Genomic DNA, 25076 nt, shown 5'->3' with positions numbered 1-25076 from the left:
TCTTGGTGAGCATTATAATTTTAGTCAAATCTTTACAACGCTGTTAACGCTGTACTTTTAAATAACATAAACAGTTGATCGGTCCAGATCGGACGACAATGTCCCATCAGATAAAAAAAGGAAAGCTGAAGGGATAATAACCTGCGGAATACTGAAGTTACATTCCATTTTCCTAATCATTTATGTGTGTTGTTTAACGCATCATGTGGCTTAAAAATACATACATATACATACGTGTTTGTTTTTAAATAGACAAGCATTTATTTGATTGATTTTATTAATACCTGATAAACGTGCATTTAGTAAGCCTGAAAAGAAGGACATATTGATCGAAATCAACAATCAAATTTATTTTAAATTACATATGTATGATATATTTAAGTTTTTTTTCGAGCTTTAACACTTGAATGATTGTAACTTAATTTATTAAAAATGATATATTAGTAAGAAATATTTAAAAAGGTTTCTTAACTGATTGCCAATCAGATACGACATATTACCCATTTCAAAAGGGTTCTAAAATTAATAAGAAAACGTGTACGGACTCATTTACTTTAAGGTTAAAATTAAATTAAACATTAAACATGTTTAATACTCCGTTCGCTTTCCTTGTGGATAAAATTAAAAACCATTCAAAAAACTAACGGCAACATTTATAAATTCAGTTATTCCCAGAAGGAAAATCCCTCGACTAATACCTTCTGGCACACCGCACGCATGCGCAGTGTAGTTTGTCCGTTTACCGGCCACCGGGCACGTCCATCTCGTCTCGATCTAGCAGGAGGAGGGGTGGGAGGTGAGCGTGATGCAGGGGTGGTGCGGCGGCATTGGCGATTCATTCATTAATACACGCACACACCGACGAGCGACCCAACGGGAAGGCGGCTGGAATGTTGCATGTTCAGCCACCACCGTTGCTTCGACACGAGCGACACCAGCAACTTTCCAGTGAAGGGATTGAGAGGGTCAGAGTGTGTGTGCCTCAAACGTGTCTGTGTGTGTGTGTGTGGGATGGGGTGTATCTTTGTGAGAGAAGTATGTGTATCCGTGTGAGTGTGCCTGCGCACTCGTCGCGCCTCCACATCACTTGCCGCCGCCGCCTCTGCTGCTGCTTCTGCTGCTGCCCCCAGTTACTGCAGGCTGAGGTCGGTCCATTTGGTAGTCATTCGTTCGCCGCCTGCTCGCTGGTTCGGCTGCGCGTCCACGTCGTCCGTTCGGAATCCTGGATATTTTGCTTGTCGTGCCTAAAAGTTACAAAAACAAAAAAAGAAACAAATGAAAAATAAAAATACCAACAAAAAGTTAAAACAAAAAGAGCAAAGAAACAATTGCTAACAAATAGCGAAGCTCGTCAATAATCTCAGTAAACGGGCTCGTACAAAAACCTATATTCCGGCAACATAAAACTCGCTGGGCCGCAGCACATTTCAATTTATTTGTTTTAAAATCGATGGCAGCATTCCTCGGTTAAAAAGCGTCTTTATATTTTATTTGCTCGGAGCCGGAGTCTGAGCCCTGCCAATTGGGATTACATCGACGTTCGCCAACTGCAACATTACCAGCGGCAAAACGGATAGCTGCCCGAGGTGAGTGAGGTGGCGAGATCCCCAACGGATGACGCGCATAACCCTTGGAATCCTTCGAAGGAACCTTCCTTCTACATTAACAAAAATAACAATAAATAACAGCCTGCAAACAAGTGAAATTCAATGCGAATTGTTGTGGGGGCAAAGGCATTTGAAAAACATATGTAAGGGAAACAAAGAACCCATCGCCGTCACTGCCATCGAGGGCATGTCACCGAGTCTCTGTAATACGACGCCCACAACTCCGACAATGCCGTCGGTGGAGGTTACTTTTTGCGCCGTCGCGTCGTCGTCCCTGGCAAAGAATCAGAGAACTGATTGTTTAGCAACAATAACAATTAAACGAAAATAATAAAACCAAAAAAAAAAAAAAAAAAAAAACAGGGAAACCATAAACCATAAACGCATCACTGCCGAAAACAAATATGCAGCGGCCCAACCGAAAGACTTTTTTATAATTATGAAAAGGAAAATCAGCAAATCGAATTGCACTAAAAGTGTCCCCTCTCTGAGTCCGGGATCCCGGGATCCCAATCCCAGACGCTATGGTCATCAGCCTCGGCTTTCTGCAGAATTCGCTGCAGTCCCCATTAAGCCAAAGTCAACGAATCTTTTGGGTTTGTTTATGGCCTTCTCTTGGGACCGGGGAAATTGAACAGCTTTCGATTCTCGTAATCTCGGTTTTGCTGAAAGGATTTTGGGAAACTTTAAAATTAAATTTTATCCTTTTGTTTTAAATTCATTGGTACTGGTAGAATTTGTAATTACAAGGACAAGATGAAGAGTGTTATCTCTTGATAGCTACTTTACAAAATTGTCACAATTTCGATGGAGTTCTTCTTGATTGTATGTTTTTATTATATTAGAAATAGTGGCAAACAATATTAAGGTTATATCACATGACAAAAAATTTCGACAGAGTTCAAAAATTCAATATTCTATCAATTCAATTCAACATAGAAATTACTAAGGATTTTAAATTAATTAATTTAATTTTTGTATACCGAAAGGTATACTATGAATAGGTCACAAAAAGAGAGGTATTTTTGAATGAACTGAGAACCCACACATCTTCTCGTTTCGATTCTTTAAAATACATTTTCAAGCCGTTTATTTTGTAATTAAATCTGGTTTCTTAAGACCTATTTTTAAAAGTATTTCAGTTGAATATGTTCCAATATCTAAATTTTCTTAAAGGTTTAATATGGAATATATTTAATGATTCTTTCAATTAGTGATACCACTTTCGTACGATTTAAAGTTCCTATATGAATTTCAGAGTTATTTGTATTTCGTTTAACATTCAAGAACAAACATTTTTCTGTTTTAGGACCATTATTATTAAGTATTCCCTTGCCAAAATATTTAAACATGCTTAGAAAAGGAAAGTTTCCTCCCGAAAATGTGCTTAAACAATGAAGAAAACGAAGTGAACAACTCTGTCAAGCCGAGTCGTAAAATACACCCAAGTCGGAGTAAAGTCCCGGAGTCTCCCTCCATCCTCAGCCTACCAGTCCCAACTGGATTTGCCGAGACAGTATGCGTTTCAGGTTTAATGTAGAATATGCAAATTGCGCGTAGCTAATTTGCATTTATGACAAAAATAATAACTAATAATCTGGCAGAGGGAGGAGCGAGGGAGCTGCAGATGGCTATGGAAATGAATACGGAGATGGACCGATATGGATACGGAGACCAGGCGACAATGACACACAAGATATGTGCGAGAAAATTTACTATAATACTTCCAGGAAGGCAGAAAGAGAGTGCCGACCGAAAGGCGTAAAGCACGGCGTGTAAACAAAGCAGCATTCGGCTCGGTTTTGGACACTGGTCGCTGGCCCCAAGAAGTGACCATGACGGGTCGCCACCTCCACCTCCACCTTCAACTCCAACTCCCCGAGTCCCCAGCTCCTAAGTTCCCCGCCTGCCTCTCAGCTGCAGCTCCATCGCCACACCGAAAGGTGTCGCGCGCCAAGCAAATTAGCGGGTGTGTCCAATTCGAAAACGAGCCTCGGAGTCTGCTTCTCGGGCGGGAGGATGTCCTAAAAATCCAGCACATATTTCAGCACTAGCAGAAAAATCGTTCATCGGCAGAAGTTTGTGTAATTTATGATTGTAAAGACGTAGAAAAATAAGTTACAGGGGTTATTAATTAAAGCAAAGGTTTCAAGAGAAATTACCTAATATGAAACATACTTGGCTACTAAGAGGCACATTTTTCTATGTGTAACCCCATCACCATGTGCTTGTCTATGCTCCTTTCCTTTGTCACGTGAAATCAAATCAGGCATTACAATTTTACGCTCAATCGCCAATGTAATTGAGCCGCACAGCCGTCCCTATCCCTGTCCCGAATCCTTACGGCACTCAAGAGCCTAAGGTTGGTCCAACTGCCGCCACTTCGTCTGCCGCCACAAAATCCAATTGGTTGACATTGCCTGGCCATGAATCCGGGATCGGATAGACGTTTTTCCGGTCGGTTCCCCAGCTTCCCCCCAACTTCCGTATAAGTGAAATGGCAGTCAAGCGTGGATGGCAGCTGGAGCAACAGTTAGTACATTTTCACACCAAAAATCGAAAACTATAAACTATTATATTTATGTACACTGTTAAAATATTTTTATAATTTTTACCACCAATTGTTTATGTCTTAATTTATGCGTCAACACGAATTTCTTCGACGTGGCATACATTCTGAGAGGGACAAACAGTCTCGGGGTTTTTGGGATAGTCCTCGCCACATGTCCTGCGCTCATTGTTCGGCTCACGTTCCCGTGTTGATATCGAATTGGTTCGATCTCAGAAGCAACTTTGTTTCCAAGTAAACAGCAGCAATAGCTGAGATCCTGGATATACTGTTGTCCTTTCTGCATCGCCTTGCCATGCCGCTATCGGATAACAGGCCCGCATGGACGGTTCGTTTTCATCCTCATGTGTCTGTGCATCCTTGGCGCTTCCAAACTTCTGTGTTTTTTTTCGTCCTTATGGGAAAAGAGTTTGAGATTTTTGTGCCGAAAATATGGGAATCTCAGTGTCCGATGGGCACATGCATGTGAATATTATGCCATCATCGAACGTCTTAAGATATGCATCTAGACCTGTGGGTTTGACTGACATGTAAGCATGGCAAAGTTGAGGGCTGCTGTGTCCTAGCCCCTAGACTCGAGGACTATTCCCTCGCCCGCTCCTTTGAGCATTTTAAAGAGAAATTATAGAAAGAAAAGGTCTAAAGAATGTTATGGGAAGTTTATGTTTAATAAATTTACATCAGGTTGAACCCTTCGCAAGATCACTTTGCTCCTCTCCAGTACGGCGCCAGTGTCAAGTGAATCACAACTGCACATAATCTTAGCCAAGAGGGACTACAAGTAAGAAGAATATTTAAAATTTTTGCACGTTGCGCGAAGATAATGGAAAATGTTGCAGTTGCAGCGAAGGCACTAGCAACAACACTGAGCTGCAGCTCTGCAGCTGAGGGTACAAATTGTGCTGCGCGTGCAAGAAATTATAAACGTCATATGCGATTAGCTCATCGACGACGCCAGCCAGTAGCAAAACAAACAAAAAACAAAGCCAAGACAGAAGCCGAAATATTGTAAGACACAAAAAACCAGTGGCAGCTGGAACAGGCATTATCGGCTGCGGCGACAACAAATCGGCAACACGTGCCAAGTAGCCGGCTGACAAGTGCCAAAAGATACTCGCTCACTATTCGTGATCGATCAATGAATGAATCGCGTAAAGTCCAAAATACGATACGATGACAATAAATTATGACAAATCATACATAAAAAGCCATTTAAAATAAAGGAATCATAGCCCTTTCTGAGAAAGTAAAAGCCAATTATATTCTTAATATTGGCAAGCCAAATCAAGTATTTAGGTTTAATATTCGCTACAAAATAACTTGAAGTTAAGGTCTTTCCCTTAATATCAGAACCTTTTAATCTTCTAAAACCCGTTGCAATTATTTTTATTGTCAAGGTACTTCTAGCAACTGGTCGTGAATGGGCCAAGTGCTGATCAAAGCCTCTTCTTGCACATAAGGGGCCAATTCTTGGGCTTGTATAACTTTTATTATATGTATGTAGCTGGCGTCGCCCTCCGATTTTTGACTGAACTCAGCAGAAGTCGCGAAGAAAGTAAAGTCGCTGCGATTCGGGTGAAATGCAACACTTTTTGCCAACGCCGCACAAGTCAGGGTCACTGCAGCTTCTGTTTGTTTATTTTCACCAGCTTGTGACATTGTCCGCGGCGAAGGCGACATTGGAACCCCGTCCCGTCCCAGCCCAGGCCCGGCTCCGCTCGGCTCGACCCAGCTCAGCAGAAGAGCTGCTGCTCTCGATACCGTTTCGCCAAATCCAAACGAAAGTGAACTTCGTCGGATCGGAGAACCCGGAGTGCCCGCCGCACTGAGTCGGGCCGAGAAAATCTGAGCGGAGCGGAGCAGCGGCTACGTCGCTGGCGGTTGGAGCGTTTTAGTTGCGGTCAGCTTAGTGTTGGATCAAGTCGCAGTGCACCCAGTGACCAATTGGTGATTGTCGTTGTCGTTGTTGCCTCGGTTGCCCCGTCGTTGAGCGCGTTTTATGTGGCTTATTTACGATCTCGTGGACGTCTCGCCGCGTTTCCATCTTGGCCCGCGACTCCAGCCAGCGATGCAGCCTGCACTCCCGGCAGCCGCCCGCTTATGAGATGGATCCAAAAAGTAATAATAATCACCATTGGGAATATCCCACTGATGCACTTGAAGAAATTTCATAAATCTTGATTGGGCTTTTTTTTGAAAAGTGACTTTAACGGAGGATTTAAAATAAACAATGTCAGAATTGCACAACTTGTTTGTTGGACAGAACTAATCAAGATGTTCTATAAAAAACAATTTTTAAATAGTATAACTCTGGATATTTAATTCCAATAACTGGCTCATATAATTTAATACAAATTCCATATAAGAGATATCCTTTTATCAAAGAAAATAATTTTTTATGCGATTTTAATCTCGTGAAGATCTGTTTCTTTCCGTGTGCTGCAGCTGCAAAATGTTTGTTTTTACAGTCTCGGAACTCTTGTATTTTTTTCTTCTGTTGTTTTCCTTGCATTTTTTTTGTTGTTTGCAAATGGTAGCCACCGAAAATGATTTGTTTTGTCTGCCCGGTCGACAGGCGACTCGATGGAGCGAGCTGGAGGTGGTGTCCCTTTGCTTCTCCTCCGCACTGTTGAAAAGTGCATTTGCAGTGGTGTTTGTGAAATATTAAATTACAATTTCAGTTGTAAAGCGTGTCAAAAGTTGTCCATTTCTGTCTTTCTGTCTAGAGGAGCCAAACGATAAATCATAATTACTCAGTAAAATAATGGGAAATTAAAAAATCTAAAACTATCAGAACAGAACAGAAGTAACTGAAGTTTTAAAAGAAATAAAAAAGAATAGTATTTAATACTAAACTTTCTTTTAGAATATTAAAGTTGAAAATAATTCAATATACTTTTGAATTAAAACGTGATTTAAGTTTCGAGGGCTTTAAATGGTTTTTGAATTCAGCTCTTAATAAATGTTTGGGCAAATTACTTGACAATTTATTTATATGTATATAATTGAAAGTTTTTGAATAGTATCCCACATTTTAAAAAATCAGAAATTCAAATATTTTTATGATTTGTAGTAAAATGTTTATTTTGTGCATGTCGTTTTTACAAATATCAATCTAATTTCTTTTCTCCTGGTATATTTAGAATCTACATATTGGGATTTTTTAAAGAAAAATTCACCTTAAATTTGAGTAATTTTTACCAAATTTGTTGAACATAATTAATAATTAACTCAATCTAAAATATAACGATCGTGGGATTTACACAACTCGTTATTAAACATATAAGGAGGTACTTGTCATTTTTATTTGTTTGCCGACTTTAATTCACTTTCCTGAGTACATATTTATGGCCGCCTTTATTTCCTGTTGGGCCTTTTAAATGTGTAAAGTAGATCAAATTTACGCTTTTATGGAAGACATTAAAATGTTGCACATTAACCAAAAGGGGAAATACCGTTTTTACGAGTCACTAAAGACAAAACGAAACAAATATGGCGACTTTATCCATCACTTACAGTTGCATATACCCAAGGCACCCATACAAACGGAAGTGACACAACTGACATTGAATTTTGACAAGCGGAAGAGACAATACATATGAACGTAGCCGAGAGCGTATGCGTCGGAAAGCCGAATCGAAAAAAATGTGAAAAGAACTCAAAACGATTGCCTGTTAAAAAAGGGATACAAAAAGAGGGATACAAAAAGAGGGATACAAAAAAGAAAGCTCGAATGCTCGCTAATGGAGAGTAACAGCCCACACACAGACAGTCTCTCCCACAGCCGCACACACGGACAGCATCGAAAACAAAATGAAACTCAAATAACAATTATTAAGGCGTTGCCAGACAAGCACACAACAATTATGTGACACTGTGTGTGTGGGCGGAGCGGTGGCGCGATGCAAACTCAAACCGAAACACTAACACAAACGTAAACAATCCAGCACACACACACCGATGCCAGTTCCAGTTTCCAGGGCTGCCAGTGTGCGTGTGCCCTGTCAGCCAATGGGAAAATGTTGTTGCCTGCGCGCCTTTGTGTGTGTGTATTTGTGTAACGCCGCTCTTCCGCTCTCGTTGCGCACTGTTGTTGTTTGCCGGAGAGGGTGGCTGTTGTGTGTTTGTGTGAGTGTACGAGTCGGAAAACCAGTTTTTACCCCCACCTCCTCGGGCGTTGCTGTTACACTGAGCAACCGAAACAGAAACAGCCACAAAAGCAGCGCAGCCGTAATGCAACGGTCGGTGAATGAACCAGGCACAGTGGCTTTTTTACCCAATTTTTTTATATTTCTTCCCCATAAGGTATTCTTATATTTTAAAATGGGAATGTTTATTTAGCAAATTATTTTATAAATTTAAATATACCTTTAGAAAATCTTTTAAAAGTTGCGTTAAAGTATTCCTTAACCTCAACTATTATAAATACAGTTAGGAATTTCCTTTAAGAAACTGAATCTTAAGGTTTGAAGTGGAATTTTCAATCTGTGCTTCTATAAACAAACAAAAATATGTTAAAAATTTATCAGTTAAAATGTATAAGTTATATTCGGGTAATCAATGTTTTTTTTTATAATATCTCAATAGAACATTAAAACTCTAGCTAGTGACACTTAAAAATATGTCAGTAAAATCTGGACTATATCTGAGGAATTAAGAAACGTTAGGAAATTTTTAAACCGATTTAAAATGTTCTTCATCTGTGGTATCTTCATTTGAAGTCTTATTCCTTTAATGATTTTTGAAAACCTTATGAAAAATTGTATTTTCTTTGAAACCAATATGATCGTCGTAAGGTTTCGGTGACGCTTTACACTTTTTAATTGATTTTCAAATTAATATTATGACTAATGTTCATATAATTAGGTGAATAAACAGGATCGTGATTAAGAAAACCATTAAGGGGGTGAAATCTATATCATTAAATTTAAAAGTTCATGCTTAAAATGATTAAAAAAATAGGAGAAAGCAAGACGACAAAAAAGAAAACTATATAATATTTATGATATTTTTATGTTATATCACTTCGTATTTATGGTGATTTATACATACGTTACACGTGGGTGGCAATTGGCGTATTGTTTAAATATTTAAAAATGATTAAACAAAAAACATTTATAGAAATCGAAATACTTCATTTCATTTCGTAAGTCAAAAATAATTATAATGTCTTAAAAGTATGCTTTGATTTGGGCCTTTTGTACTCTATGGTCAGGACACTGGCTAATATTTATATTTTCTTGACTTGGTCGTATAGGTCTAGGAATTCTATTTTGTATAATAAAAGCGAGTTCAATATTTATTTATTAATATCCTCTGCCAGTCCCTTTGGGAGAACTGTCTCTTCCAATCATAACATCACCTTCTCTGTCCCGCGGACTTTGCTTCCACTTAAGTGTCGACGACCTTTTACCTTGTCTATTTTGGTCTAATATTCGACAACAGATGCACCACTGTGCCTCCGTTCCTAATGTCTTCCAACAGTTACCTGAAAAATGGGAATGGGCTCCGAGCCACCATTTTCTTCCAGCTCTTATTGTTGTTTTCCAAGTGCGTTTGTTTGCTTGTGTGAGTGCCGTGTGCTATGGATTGCTTCCTGTGCTCGTTTCCCGTTTTTCTGGTCTCGTCTAGGATTTGATGATGCTTTCTGGATTCTTTTGTCTCGTAAAGGTTTTTTATGAATGCATATGTACATACATATTTATATATGTATGTAAGCCCCGAATGCAGGCAGGGTCTTTGTCTTTGGGGGTGTTTGTTCTGGTTCCTCTTCTCCTCCAGCTTCGGTGAGTGTTTATCTTGGGTGTTCGCATGGATGCTGTAGCATGTCGTCGCCGTGTATGTGTGTGCGTGTTTGACTTCTAGTGAGGAAATCCGCTTAATGCTGTAATTTTGCTGCGCTGTTTAAACGAACACGCCAACTTTGATAGTGTAGCCATTTTGGGGCAAAACATTTGTGGAATTCCTTTGTTTTTAACTGCATATGACTCAGCTTGAAATGTCCTAAATGGACATGATTTTATGTTATGTTAAAAAATCAAATCAAGGGTGCATAAAAACAATGTTTTAAACAATGAGTGCGTTTTCCATTTTGTAAATATACTTTTTAATAAGCATTATTGCCACGTAAACAATCTTAAAAAGCCTTGGGTTGTGGTATGTTTTATGAAATTTTAAGATTTAAAGTAATAGTTTATATACTTAAAAAGAAAGTTACTAACTTGCAGCCAGCTTCTGAATTTTAAATACCCTTGCAGGATATGAAATTCCATGACTAGAAATTCGCATACCATGAAGGAGGCACCTCCGACTATATAAAGTATATGTATTTTTAAACAATGGACCAATACCTGCTTTTATTTCATTCCATCTATACATTTGTCCTTGCAGTCTTTATATTCACAGTCTGTCGTTTTTCTTTCTACGTCAAACTATCGTCTCAGTTTGGAAGCTATATGATGAAGTCGTTTGATTTTCTAAAATTTTATACAAAATCTTATCGTAATATGAAATGGCTATATCTGCCATAATTTGATCGTAAATTCTGTTTAAAACTAAAAATGTTATCGCCACCTTTTCAGTTTTCCGACAATAGCCACCGCCATTCTCATTCCTCTAAAATTTCTCGATCGTTCCTATGGAGCTATTTTATATATTCGTCCGATTTTTATAAAATTTTACAAAAATTGTAGATTAATATGAAACAGCTATATCTCAAATTTGATGAAAATCTGTTGAAAACTGAAAATGTTATACTTATTAATTGAATTAATTTCTCGATCGTTCCTATGGGAGCTTTATGATATAGTCGTCCGATTTTCATCAAATTTTACAAAAATTGTAGAATAATCATTAAATGGCTATATCTCAAGTTTGATCCAATTCTATAGAGAACTGAAAAAGTTAAAATTTTTTTTGTAAAAATTTTCCGATCATTCCTATGGCAGCTATATGATATAGTCGTGCCGATCCGGCCCGTTCCGACATATATACGAGTGAGAGTATATAGAAGGCTAACTTCAAGTTTCATTCTGATGAGCTTAAAACTGAAAGATATTTGCGTAGAAACGGACATACGGACAGACGGACAGACGGAAAGACGGACATGGCTAGATCGACTTGGCTGTTTATCTGATCAAGAATATATATACTTTATATAGTATGGAGGTGCCTCCTTCACTGCGTTGCAAACTTCTGACTGAAATTCTAATACCCTGCAAGGGTATATAAAGAGCTTTAAACTTGCCGAAGCCAGCTTCCTTTCTTTTTTTAAAGTTAAATTCAACATCTTTCTCAAAATGACAAAGGGACGGCCATGTCTAGATTGACTCTGCTGTTGATGCTGATTAAAAACATACATAGAAATTGAACAGGGCTGAAAATGGCGCCTAAATTACTCAAATTTACACACTTTGTAAGGGTATACATATATATTTTATACTCGAAATTTAGAAATATTTTTGTTCATATGCATGAGACTATTATTATTGGAAAAGTCATATTTGGGATTTGAATTTACAAATAAAATTTGTCACACCAAAAAACATTTTTGCCTATAAAAGAGTCTCTCTTAGCTATATATTCTATAAAATCAACCAACTTCAAAATGTTTATTTTTACTAAAAAGATTTCATTTAACATAATTTTCTCATGGCTATAAATCATCCAAAATGAATCCTTCCATAATGCCCCTTAAGTCCTCACTGAAATGTTGAAGTCCACGAGATTTTAACACCATTTTGGGGAAACCAACTAATTATCCCAGAATTAGAAAGTCTTTATAGCCGCCCTTATTTGTGGGATTTAATTTTTTGGGGAGGAAACTTCATTGCCTCGCTGATGATCATCCCCCAAAAATGGGGGACTCTTAAACTATTTTTGGATAGGAGTGACAGACTTTATGGGAAAGTGAAAAGTGTCGTAAATTTCAAGGTGAATCTGTGGTCCATCCACTTCCATCTTCGTTCTCTTTATGTTTATGTATTTTTCCAAACAGAGACATTCAAAATGTCCTCCATTGCTTAGCATTTACATTTGACTTTCGAAAGGTTGTAATATTTTGTACATTTAAATTCTAGTTTTTGCTTTCTTACAACTGAATTATAGCTGGATGGAATGTTAATACCTCCGTAAATATACAATTCTATATATGTAGATATCTGCTGCCGTCGCCTTTGTATGTATGTATATATGTGTTGTACACCCATAGGTATCTAATGAAACGTGATTTTCTCTAAAACGTGACTTTGTATTGATTTTTCTCCAACCGTTCTCGTACTTTTGTTTCATTTTACACCAAAGCGTAAGACTGAGCCACCGTAATCGTTGTTGTAGTTTCCCCTGTATTTGTTGTTTCTTCCGTTCGTCTTTTTTTTGCAGTTTTATTGCATTGAGAAAATGGTATCGCCAACTGTTATTGGAATACGAAGCGATTGGCTTCTCAGTAATTTCAATATGAAATTTATATTGTCTTTATCATTAAGTTGAATAGCTTACAGAACTTTGAGTTATTTATTTTATGTATTATTATAAACATAGTATATACAAACGATGATAAAATAAATCAATATAAATTAATCAATTATTATGCCAAAAACATACATAAATTTGCATTAAATTTTATTAATAATGGTATAATTTAAACCTTTGCGTTGTTAGAAATATATGTGGTACAGTTTGTCGCTGAATTTGTAGTTGAGAATTTTTATATACAATAACAAAAGCGGACTCTGTTTAGGTTTTTTATGGTTTAAGCCAGTCGAAATAAGCTTGAGTCAGAGTTTTACTAATTTAAATTAAGGCAACTAGTAGATGAACCTATTTATTATTTACGTATGAATTATAAGACAAATTGAATAACCAGACATTATAGATCTGAGAACTTATAAGAAAAACAATTTAATTTAAAATCTTCATCAACTGACGAGATCATAATTATCTTTATAATACACTTTTCAGAGGTACTTAACTCTAAATGAAAATTAAAATTTAAAGCCGTTCACAAAAGATTGCAGATTAATTGTTTTAAACTTTCTTTTAAAGTTGTATGAAACGATATAAGGTTTTGTTATATCTGTTGTATCATAATATCATAAGTGATACTAGAGCATAAGTGCGGCTTTTATAATAATAATAATTAAATGATATACATTATAAATTATTAAAAAACCCACCAATTCTCTGAGGACTGTTTTTATTTGTTGTTATTTAGTGAAGCAGAACCAGGCATGTGTAACATGTTTACATGACAGTCCAAGCTGGTCTATTTGCCAGGTGCCACGTGCATATTTGATCAGTGTCCACCATCAGCGCTGGTAGCCGCTGGTAACTGGTAGCTGGTAGCTAGTTGCCGGTGGAGTTCCCAAGTCCAACAGTCCGCTGCTGTTTTAGAAATCAAATTCAAATTTATGGCGAACATCACGTACCGACTACGGGCCAACAATGACAACAATGGAACGCGGCTCGGTCAAGTCCTGGCACCTCGTCGAGTTGTAAGTGATAATGGAGGTGTTTGGGTATTTACGCGTAGGTGAGGTCGGATATTGTGTGTGTGTGTGTGTGTGTGTGTGTGTGTGTGTGTGTGTGTGTGTGTGTGCATTGTCAGGGGGAAGGGTTGGCTGACTATCGAAATATGATTATCGATTTGGCTGCGGCCGAGGCCCTTGGAAGCGGCGGATGGTTTTCCACAGGAGGGTATGGAGATGTATGGAGATGCGGACTGGAACGATGCTGGAACGGGTATTGGCATTATATTGTTCTATGGCCTATGGAGGCCGGGGACCATTTGGCTGCAAGTTTGTATTGTTGATCGATTTTACGTGATATTTCCGAGATTTTCCGTATTTATAGCTTGGCTGCCTTCTCTGCCATAGTATTGTTGTTGCTCCTGGTACACATTTCGCTGCTGCCGTATTGCCGTATTTGTTGTTCCCCTTGCATTTGTTGTTATTATTATTGGTGTTGTTTTTTTTTTCATTTGAAAGTTTACTTTCGCATTTTGAACGCCTCATCGCTTTGCGTATTTGCTCTGGCTGTTTGCTCCCGCCTCCAGACCCTCATGCTCCCAGTTTTCCCCCATTTAATGCCGAGCTGGAAGCTGTGAACCGGGAGCTCTGGCTATGTTTGTTGAACAAATACAAATAAAATACATGCATAATTATTTTTGAAAATATAGTGTAATGAATACTGTGATTATGATGTGTTGGTTGATTATTATTACGATTATGGGTTTGGTCAGACGGATCGAATGTGTTTTATGTTGTTTGCTTTCACTTAGTTGCTCCCACATTGCCACGAGTCTGAGCCCTGCCCCGGCTGGTGTTTTACTTTTGATTTACAAAAACTGCCCACAAAATAATTGGTTGGATTAATGTTAAATAAATGCAGTGAATTGTCACCGGCCATTGCGGTGGCGTTCAGGCTCAAATTTACAAATCCCCAATTCGCAAATTGTTTTTTATTATTTGTACTGGCAATTGGACTATTATTTGATTATTCATTATAATTATATATTGCTATTTTTTCATATGTAAGCATAAAAACATACAAATTATGTAAAGGACATCGTTCTTCTAGAATATATGTATAAAAATTGCACTGCTGGTAGACCAATTACTCATTCAAAATGGTGGAACTTTGTTTTCTTTTTTGCCCTAGAAAAGAGTCTTTTGAACGCAACAAAGAACTTGATCAACATCAACAGCCAAGTCGATCTAACCATTCCCAAAGTTCGTATAGGAAATCTCTGCACAGGGGAAACATTTTATTTTTAGTTTATTTAATAATTTCAATTTCGTTAAAGTAAACCTATATAATTAAATCTAAATGTTGTATTTAAACCCTTAAATCTTATTTTATATTGTTAGATAGACAACGACTGTTGCTCTGGCAGCAAATTTAATTTTCAGGAAGCCAATGCGATTGCGTTCCAAACTTTTGGCAGCCTTTAAGCAATCCTTGGTTAATTCTTTGCTCATAAACCATTATGCTAATCAATAGGCAGTTCTTTGCATAATTTAACGGGCTGTAAAAGGGCCAAAAGTGTAGTCTTAACGGCGGCAAAAACAACGACAACTGTGCGCAATTAGCGGATTTGGGCAACCAAAAACAAAGGCAGCGCTTGGTTTCCTCCTCTCTGAGATTGCGGAGCTGGTGCTGGTGCTTCTGGTGGTGTTGTTGTTATGGCCGTCGTTACTTGTTATTGCAGGCAATTAAAAACGTACGCCCAACACCCTCACACAACCAGCACACCCAACACACACACAGACCCAGAGAACACACCCCTCGAATTGTACAAACTTTTGTTTGATAATGTTAAAGTGCCGCGCAAACAAATCAAAAAGCATATTGAAATTGGGTTAATGTACGGAGGCAAGAGTCCGGATCCGGATGCGGATACGGTTGGTCCTGGTGGTGTCCTTAGCCGCTGTTTGCTTTACGGGTTATAATCCGAAAATTAAGCGCGAGCTGAGCATTAAAATTTGCGACCCGTTTCGAGGGAGGCTGCCCCTTCAGTGTCGCGACGTCGACTGTTGTTTCAAGATAAAAACTTCATGTGCGTTGGAAAAACACACGGGATGAGAGGAAAAGGACCACGAATGTGGGGAGTTTGGTACATAAAGTGCACTGAGCAAAAAACCAAGGACCAAGGAAAATAAAAAAATATCAAACGGACATTTTTGAAAATAATAAAATGATTTGAATTCATGATTCCTTTCTGATCTATTCAGAAGTGCTTACAAATTTTATTAAATCACAAAATCTGGAAAATAAGAAGAAAAATAATTCGTAGTTTCTAAATTTGTCTTGATTTTTTTTGTATGCCAAAATGCCAAATTGTTTTTTGTTAACTATTTTCCTCAGCGTTGTTGATAATTTTTGGCTGAAGCCGACGACGAGAGACCTCTTATCGTTTCGGCCCTGGCATATGTTACGCACATTTAAAGCGTATGGCGAGTTTTCCGCTTTCCACGGCTTCCCACCTGATAGGCCACCTCCGAAGGTGCCTGGGAATCTCGGTGCGGTGCCATGTACTATGTTTGTACATATACCTGACTATCAGGAAGTTTCTCACACTTCCAGGACATGTGCTGCTTTTTTGCCGTTTTTCCCCGTCTGGTTATCAATTGGCCGATTGGAAATTCCCGGATCCCTACGCTCTGGCGTGAGAACCGAACAGGATACTGTTTTACCATACCTGTGGCCCGTCGTCGTCCTTATGGGAAAGTAGCGGCACCACTCGCCGCATGACCGGATCCGACCTGGGATCGGAAGAAGGAAGGAAGAACAGCGCCGGACCCGCAACACCCACATTAGCATCGGCCCAGCGTCCAGTGTCTCGTTAATGGCTTTATGGACTCTCCAGTTCCCACTGCTGTCCGCAGCGTGGGAAACATCCAACCTGCCGTCCCTACGGAGCGTCTTCCTCCGGGTCACTCCCTGCGCACCACAGCTCTGTAGTTCAAGTTCAGTGTGAAGATTTGTGTTGACTTTATTTTTAAACTTTTACCCATTTGTCTTTATATTCAGCCGTTGTGTTGTTTGCCTGTAACAAGATTAAGGTCAAGTTGGCGGGCGGAGGTAGGGATTTGGTCTGAGATCCGGTTCATTGATTTGCTATTTGAAGCATGAGTTTTAGTTTTATTCACTTTCCGGGAAGAGAGCCATGAGTTGCTCGTGTTTATTTACACTCCGGTATGCAAAGTTCCCTTTTCTCCATCGGCAATTTGCAAGCTGATTTATTTTCAACCATCTATATTTGTTAAGATATGGGATTTTGGAATGATTTGATTTGATTTATTATATTTTGCTATGTAATAATTTATATGTTTCTTAGCAACTTACGTAGGTTTATTATCAAAGCAGTATGCATTCAGAAAATAAGCTTTCAGTATTCCGTCACCTGTTAATCTCTGTCAATATATTATATCAACAGCTTAAGAATATTTTTCTGATATACAATGTTAAATCAGTTATGACATATTTTTATAAACAATTACTTGTCTTATTAAAATTAGTTATCTTATTCAAGAAGTTTACAAAGAAACAAGCTGATTGTTTGGTAAACGACTTTTGTATAACATTGTATTATTATTAATTTTATAATGACAGAATTTCCTCGCAATTAATGTAAATAATAGCAACCGGATTAGTTATTTTACTTCCTTTTCTAAATTTTCTGTTTCCCTTTTTATAATAATTAAATCTTCTAAGATACATTCATTTAAGAAACTGTGTAATGTTCATTCCGGAAAAGGCAAATATCCTGAATGATATTGACCCACTTACTGTCCATAAACTATCCTATTATACATTATTTTCCACCACATGCTCAGACTCAGACCCTCTGGCTAACTCCAGTTCGAGTCATTTATAATAATCGCGGTCTAAATGGAAACGCCTATCCGTTTTTCCCAATTTTTCCTGATTTCGTTTTGTATAAAGAGAAAGGGGACGACCGGCGACCTCACTTCAGACGCGCATGTTGCCACATTTGCGTTGCGGCTTAGCGCGGAATATTCTTTAGGATTATGATCGTTGAGCAAATCTGTTGCTCCTGCGAAAGTGTAACGGATGCCGGCAATTCCCTCAATCTCTGCCTTTTGACAAATGTTTCATTTTGGCATGCGGCAGGACGAAAATAAAGATTTATGAAATCAGGTCTAAGCTGATCGTACTTCATACTCGTTGATATTAATATATAAAGTGCCTAAAAAATAGCCAATTTCTTAGGGAAAGCTTTGATAATATTTCAAGTATTTATTGCTATTAAGTTATAAAGTTAAAATAACCACAATGATTTATTGAACTCCGGAAGTAGTGCAGCTTAAGGCTGTATTTCATTCTTCTAAACATTTTGTAATTGGAAATACCGACCTTCATTGTGGCCAATCTAAGAGGAAAACTGCATTTAAAACTACGTGACCTATGTCAATAAGCCTGAATTTAAGTGCAAATTCCTTGTAGTACAACCAAGTTCCTAAAACTCTCAAAGGAAAGCGACTCAATGGGAAGCGAAACGCAGCAGGAGTTCGCATGATTCGGATTTTGGCAAAACTGCGCCAAAATCACGTTCGAAAACTATCAATGGCAAGATGCTGACTGTGGGTCATCCCAAATGTATGGCATATAGTCCTAACCTCCTAACCGCTCCTCCTGTGTGTGCGTGTCATCATTTGTGTTTTATGTGCTACAGAGACACATAATCGAATAATATGTATGTAGATAAAAGTCAACTCCTGTGGTGGGCCAGAGTCAACCTGTTGAATGCAGAGGTCAGGTCGAGTGAGATGGCACCAACGTCATCCAATACGTTTGCCATTCTCTCTTGAGGATCTTTCCGAATTAGTTACATTGCGAAAAGTCAATTGCCCTGACAGGTAGACAGGTAGAACTCATCTCAGCCAATGGCGTGCTTTCCCTAGATCAGGTAGGAACAGCGGGATCCTTTTCAGGATCTCTGCTCGGAAACTGTTAAAACTGCTTGGCTGGGAGAAAAGCATCTCAGTTGCAAACAGGTGATTGCAGGGATATGAGCTACAGCTCACAGGACGACTGTTTAGCAAGGATTTAAGACACAACACAAAAAGAAAAACTGAAACATGACCAACCATCGCAGAGTGCGCAAGGACTGTTATGAGAGTAGATTGCATGGTCGGTTCTTAGATATTTTTAACGAGTAATTCTTGGGCCAGTACTAACTCTATGTGTTTTTTGATCTCTTGCAGATATAGCCAAAACGTGTGCCATGAAGGAGAAAAGCAAAAATGCGGCTCGCACGCGACGTGAAAAGGAAAACACAGAGTTCTGTGAATTGGCCAAATTACTGCCGCTACCAGCGGCGATTACTTCGCAACTGGACAAGGCCTCCGTCATCCGGCTGACCACATCGTATTTAAAAATGCGCCAGGTCTTTCCCGACGGTAAGTTCGCACTACAGTTCCGTTCAAAAATTTCCCGGACGCTATCCAGAAAACTCAATTTGTCGCCAGTCTTGGCTTTACATCACTGTGGTGTGAATTACGCATTGCTCGAGAGGACGAGTGATTGGGGTGGGGTCGGTGGTGTGGCAGTCGCTTTCCATTGTTGCAGGCCGTTTTGTGCTTTTCTTTTTCCCCCTTTATTGAAATAATTATTTAAATAATAGGCAACAAACGACGAAGGAAGTGCTGAGCTATATACTTTGTACATACATGACAATACATGGACAATACTTGGCAAAGGACGTAGAAGTGGAAAAGGGAGGCTGTGGCAATGGGAGTGGAAGTGAATGTGGAAGTGGGTGGTTACTGGTAGTGGGCTGTGAATGGGCCACCTAAGGCGCTCGATGACTTTAATTGGGAATAATATTTAGACGTTCAGGGCGGGTGGACGGTAGTGTGATTGCTGTTGGTGGGAATTTTGCGAATTAAGGATGCGAAGCCAAGTCAGATTTCCTTTGTGGATTCGTTTTTATTATTTAATTCCAATTTATTTTAAAGCTTCTCTGAATTTAATGTAAAAATAATTATTACTTGCAGGTCTTGGAGAAGCCTGGGGCTCATCGCCCGCCATGCAACGCGGCGCTACAATCAAGGAGCTGGGCTCTCACCTGCTGCAAACACTGGATGGCTTCATCTTCGTGGTGGCTCCGGATGGCAAAATCATGTACATCTCGGAAACGGCCTCTGTGCATTTGGGCCTTAGTCAGGTGAGTGCTGTCGTCGTCGGTTCTTGTGTCCTGATTTATGCGCATAAATTTCCGGGTGCCACCTGCCACGTTGCCTTTTTGTATCACCGCCACTTGCATTTGCAAGTCAATGGTGCGGTGGCAGGGCTCGAAGTGTTCAAGAAGCCCCAATAAAGGCGATTCATTTACATTTGCCAACTAATTGGCACTCGGTGGTAACAAAAGAATATGCGTCCCTATTTTCCATTAAATGGAAATTTCGTCATTTCGTATTAAGCCCTCTTTTCAAAATATAGTCTCTCTAACTCATAATGCTATTTCGACTTGGCTGTTTGTGGATATTAAACATATCAGGATATAACAATCTAACGATCTATATATTATATTTTCTAATCATACCTCATTTATTTAACCAGGTTGAGCTGACGGGCAACTCGATATTCGAGTACATTCACAACTACGATCAGGACGAGATGAATGCCATTTTGTCGCTGCATCCACACATCAACCAGCATCCAGTGAGTATAAGATATATAATATGGATATAAAAGATAGAAAATCTGTGGCACATTTTAAATGTTGGCCCTTTCCCTCTTGCTCTCGCTCTCTCTCTCTCTTTCTTTCGCTGGACTCTGGTCTCTTTCCAACCCACACTGTCAATGTACTCACGCCACAGGCTGCCTTTCTCAACTCCCTACAGCTCGCCCAGACGCACACGCCCATAGGCAGTCCCAATGGCGTCCAGCACCCATCCGCCTATGGCCACGATCGTGGCTCGCACACCATTGAAATCGAGAAGACCTTCTTCCTGCGCATGAAGTGCGTGCTGGCCAAGAGGAATGCTGGCCTCACCACTTCCGGTTTTAAGGTAGGACACATAAATAGGAACCTTTATTTAAAAATGATACATTTTATAGGATTTTAAATACTTGGACTTTAAACATATCTATCTTGATTTAAGAAAATGTTAACGTAATGTAACTATTGTTTACTGATTTAAGAAAGTTGTTTGTTTATTCACTCGTTATAATTTATTACAAACCATATTTAATAAATAATAAATTTCTTCATAGGTGATACACTGCTCCGGCTATCTGAAGGCTCGGATATATCCCGATTGTGGGGATGGTCAGGGTAGCCTTATCCAGAATCTCGGCCTGGTGGCCGTCGGACACTCGCTGCCTTCCTCTGCCATTACGGAAATCAAGTTGCACCAGAATATGTTCATGTTCCGGGCCAAGCTGGACATGAAGCTAATATTTTTCGATGCACGGTAAGTGGAGTTTTAGAAAAATTAGTTTTAATACCTCACAATCAGAAACTAAATTAAAATTTAAGCAGGATGAGAAGACATTTAAGAAACTAAATAATTGGGGTTAAAATTTAACATTTAGTAAATAGCAATCTCTCTGTTTTCTAACTTGTATCAGAAATATCCTTCAAGTATCCTTTGCCTGTTTGCCGTACATTCGACACTAGACAAATATTTAAAAGGGCCGCCGAATTCCTTTTTTTACACCACGATAAAAAACATACCAGCAACCGCCCCCAAAAAGATAATGCTTTCAAAGTACTTTAAACAAAAAAAAGAATGAAGAAAGGAATATGAAAAAAGGAAATGTAAGCAAGACGGGACGACATGACTAAAAGGAAAACAAATCATTTCCCTCTTGAGCTTGATTTTCCTTTGTCTGTGCTTTCCCAAGTGCGTGTGTGTGTGTGGGTGTCGAGGGGAAAAGGACTCGATGCGAACCGAAAAACCAGCCCACTTTGTCTGACATTATTGTCACTCAATTACCCTCATGATGCTATAGCCTATAGCCATCCCATTCTGACGCCCTTCCAGCCGTTGTGCCGAGCAACCCCCAAAAGTATTAGGGAAAGCAGCCCCATTGCGCCGTTTTTTTTGTTGTTTCTGCATAATTGAATTGGCGTTGACAAAAGTAACCAGGCTAAATAAAATAAAAGAAACAAAATCCAATAGCGGAGGCAACACCAATGACCATTCACTGTTTGCTCACTGCGAAAAGGATATCGCGACCCCTTACTCATCTTGTTTATTTCCTTACAGCGTATCGCAGCTAACCGGATATGAACCGCAGGACCTCATCGAGAAGACGCTGTATCAGTACATCCACGCCTCGGACATAATGGCCATGCGCTGCTCCCATCAAATCCGTAAGAAACTTATTCTGAATGGGAAAAGTACTTCTATTCGATGCTAAACCTTGCTCCTTTCTTATTTCCTCTTTAGTGCTGTACAAAGGACAAGTTACCACCAAATACTATCGCTTCCTGACCAAGGGCGGCGGCTGGGTGTGGGTGCAGTCGTACGCCACCTTGGTGCACAACTCGCGGTCCTCCCGCGAAGTGTTCATCGTGAGTGTCAACTATGTGCTGAGCGAACGAGAGGTGAAAGACTTGGTCCTGAACGAGATTCAGACCGGAGTGGTCAAGCGGGAGCCCATTTCGCCGGCGGCCCAAGCGGCGGCAGCTGCGGCGGCACAGGCCCAGGCGGCCCAAGCGGCAGCGGCGGCGGCGGCACAGGCGGTTCCCCAGCAGCAACAGCAGCCACCGGTTGTGGTGGTTGTGGGGCAGCAGCAGCAGCGCCACAGTGCGCGGTGGCCACTGGGGGACAGGCGGTGGGTCCGGGAACGCCTGTTAGCCTGGCCCTGAGTGCCAGTCCGAAACTGGATCCCTACTTTGAGCCTGAATTGCCGTTGCAGCCGCCCAATGCCGTCACTCCCGTGCCATCGGCGACGAACAATAGCAGTAACAATAATAACAATGGCGCCTGGCACCACCACCAGATGCAGCAGCAGTCCGCCAGCATGGATCACGACAGCCTGAGCTACACCCAGCTCTATCCGCCGCTCAACGACCTTGTGGTCAGCTCGACCAGCAGTGTGGGCGGTGGCACCGCCTCCAGTGCAGGCGGCGGCTCCAGCGCATCGGCCTCCTCCTCGGGTGTTTACTCCACGGAAATGCAATATCCGGACACCACCACGGGAAACCTGTACTACAACAATAATAACCACTATTATTATGACTACGATGCCACCGTGGATGTGGCCACCTCGATGATACGCCCCTTCTCGGCCAACTCGAACAGCTGTTCCAGCAGCTCGGAGAGCGAGCGTCAGCTGTCCACCGGAAATGCCTCCATTGTGAATGGCACCTCGCCGTCGCAGACGACATACAGCGATCTGAGCCACACGTTCGAGCTAAGCTACTTTTCGGACAATAGTTCGCAGCAACAGCAGCAGCAGCAGCAACATCTGATGGAGCACCAGCATCTGCAACAGCAGCAGCAGCAGCAGCAGCGATTGCAGACGCAACAGCAGCAATACCAGCAGCAACAGTACGCAATGCCCCACCAGCACCAGCAGCAGCAGCAACAACAGCAGCAGAGGGTTGTCAGTGATTTTGCAGAGAGCTTTAAGACAGTTAATGCCGCTGCTGCGGCGGCAGCGGTGGTGGCAACGCCGCATTACACTAGCGTGATCGTGGAGCCGCAGCACTACATACCCAACGATTTTGTGCATTAGCAGCAGTCTGCTTTTGTTGTTGTTACTGTTGTTGTTGTTGTTGTTGTTTCTAAAACAATGGAGCATGCCAGCAAACGCGTCGACTGCCCCCGCCCCTCCGCCGGACACCACGTCGTGTCCGCGAGTTTCAAATGTAATATGTGGCTGAGCCACAAAATCTGCGAAAAGTTGCTCTATCTTTCTGTTCGCAGTTTTTCTTATTTATTAAAAAAAAGTTTCCCCTCCCTGCTTTCGACACAGGCAGAAAGAATATTTGAATGAAAATCGGAGAAATCCTTGTTAACAAAACGCAGCGAGCAAATACAAATTCTATGATAGATGTTAGCCCTAAGAATTAACTGTAAAATGTTCATAAAAAAACTAACTTTAATTCAATTGCACATACTTATTCTTAATGCCTATAAATAATTATATACATGATCCCAAGATCGTAAGACAATATACGATCGATCACTATGTCTATGTATATATTAAAAAACACAAAATTATTTGTAAATAGTGAAGGGGCCGCTCCACTATGCAGATATCGAATATGATCTTCATAAGTAAATAATTGTAAATGTAACATTAACTATTATCGCAAATTTTTCTAATTTGAATAAATAAATTATTATGTGGGTGAACAATAAGCACAAGAGTTTAATTTAAGGCAATAGCGTACAGCGATATAATGGTATCCATTAAATAATAAAGGAATCAACAACACACCCTTGCAGATTGCGATTCGATCATTAATATTTCATACAATATAATTAATATATATTTATTTAAAAAAAAAAAAAACAAGAAAGGAAAATAACTTTGGCACCCCGAAGAATAACTGCAAAATTAATTCAGATAGCTTTAAAACTGAGATATAGTTTGCATAGAAACGGACGGAAGGACCGACGGACATGGCTAAATCGACTCGGCTGTTGACGCTAATCAGGAATATATATATACTTTATAGGGTCGGAAATGTCTCCACTGCTTTACAAACTTCTGACTAAATTATAATACCTTGCAAGAGTATGAAAACATTTAACATTTACATTTTTGAATATCCCTCCACATTTACCCATCGTTGTCGTCAGATTACTTTATTCTAAAGTAATAAACAAAATGGCTATATTAATACTGAGTTCTTCAAATAAAAACTTGAACATTGAAAGCTTCTGTCTCATATTTTAATACCCTACAAATTAAATTTAACACAAATAGGAAAATATAATAAAGAAAAGGACTAAAAATTGTTACTCAGTATAACTTAGATTAGATAATAAATATAAGGTCTGGGAATAAATCTGGCTTGAACTATTATGTTAACCTTTTTACATGCTATTCTACAAAAATACATAAATACATGCTTTTAGCGCTCCTAGTGTTCGTTCGTCGGACTTGTACCATAGTCACCCTTTTCTGTGGTCTTTTATAAGTCTGGCAACGCCCTTTTACGGGAGTTTTTAAGCCATTCTGCAGTCCTGTTTTAGTATTCGCCACTTTTTCATAGAAAATAAAAGACTGCGCGACCAACACAATAATTTTTATTCGCAAAATAAAACGACAATTTTTCTGCTATCCTAACATTTTAACATCATGAAAGAACAACATTTTTGTAGATAACGCTATTGTCAATTTTTGAGCCCTTGATCATGCTGATAAAAAATTGATTATTTTATTTACAGTATAAGCATACATTATTATGT

General features: G+C 39.6%; 1 protein-coding gene across 1 annotated transcript; it reads left to right on the top strand.

The window, feature by feature from the left end:
* The first annotated feature begins 1132 nt into the window (after positions 1 to 1132).
* Positions 1133 to 24020, top strand: sim (bHLH transcription factor single-minded). The gene is given in 9 exon segments (XM_020957224.2): positions 1133 to 6294; positions 18903 to 19097; positions 19695 to 19864; positions 20260 to 20361; positions 20520 to 20711; positions 20917 to 21116; positions 21915 to 22021; positions 22098 to 22450; positions 22453 to 24020. Coding segments are annotated over 9 exon segments (2271 nt in total). The 5' UTR covers positions 1133 to 6281; the 3' UTR covers positions 23392 to 24020.
* The last annotated feature ends 1056 nt before the right edge of the window (positions 24021 to 25076 follow it).

The sequence above is a fragment of the Drosophila serrata genome, unplaced genomic scaffold (assembly GCF_035046125.1).
Source record: "Drosophila serrata isolate PLE 108 unplaced genomic scaffold, ASM3504612v1 contig_228, whole genome shotgun sequence".
NCBI lineage: Eukaryota > Metazoa > Arthropoda > Insecta > Diptera > Drosophilidae > Drosophila > Drosophila serrata.
Note: the sequence above shows the minus strand (reverse complement) of the source record. Positions and strands in the feature narration are given on the sequence as shown.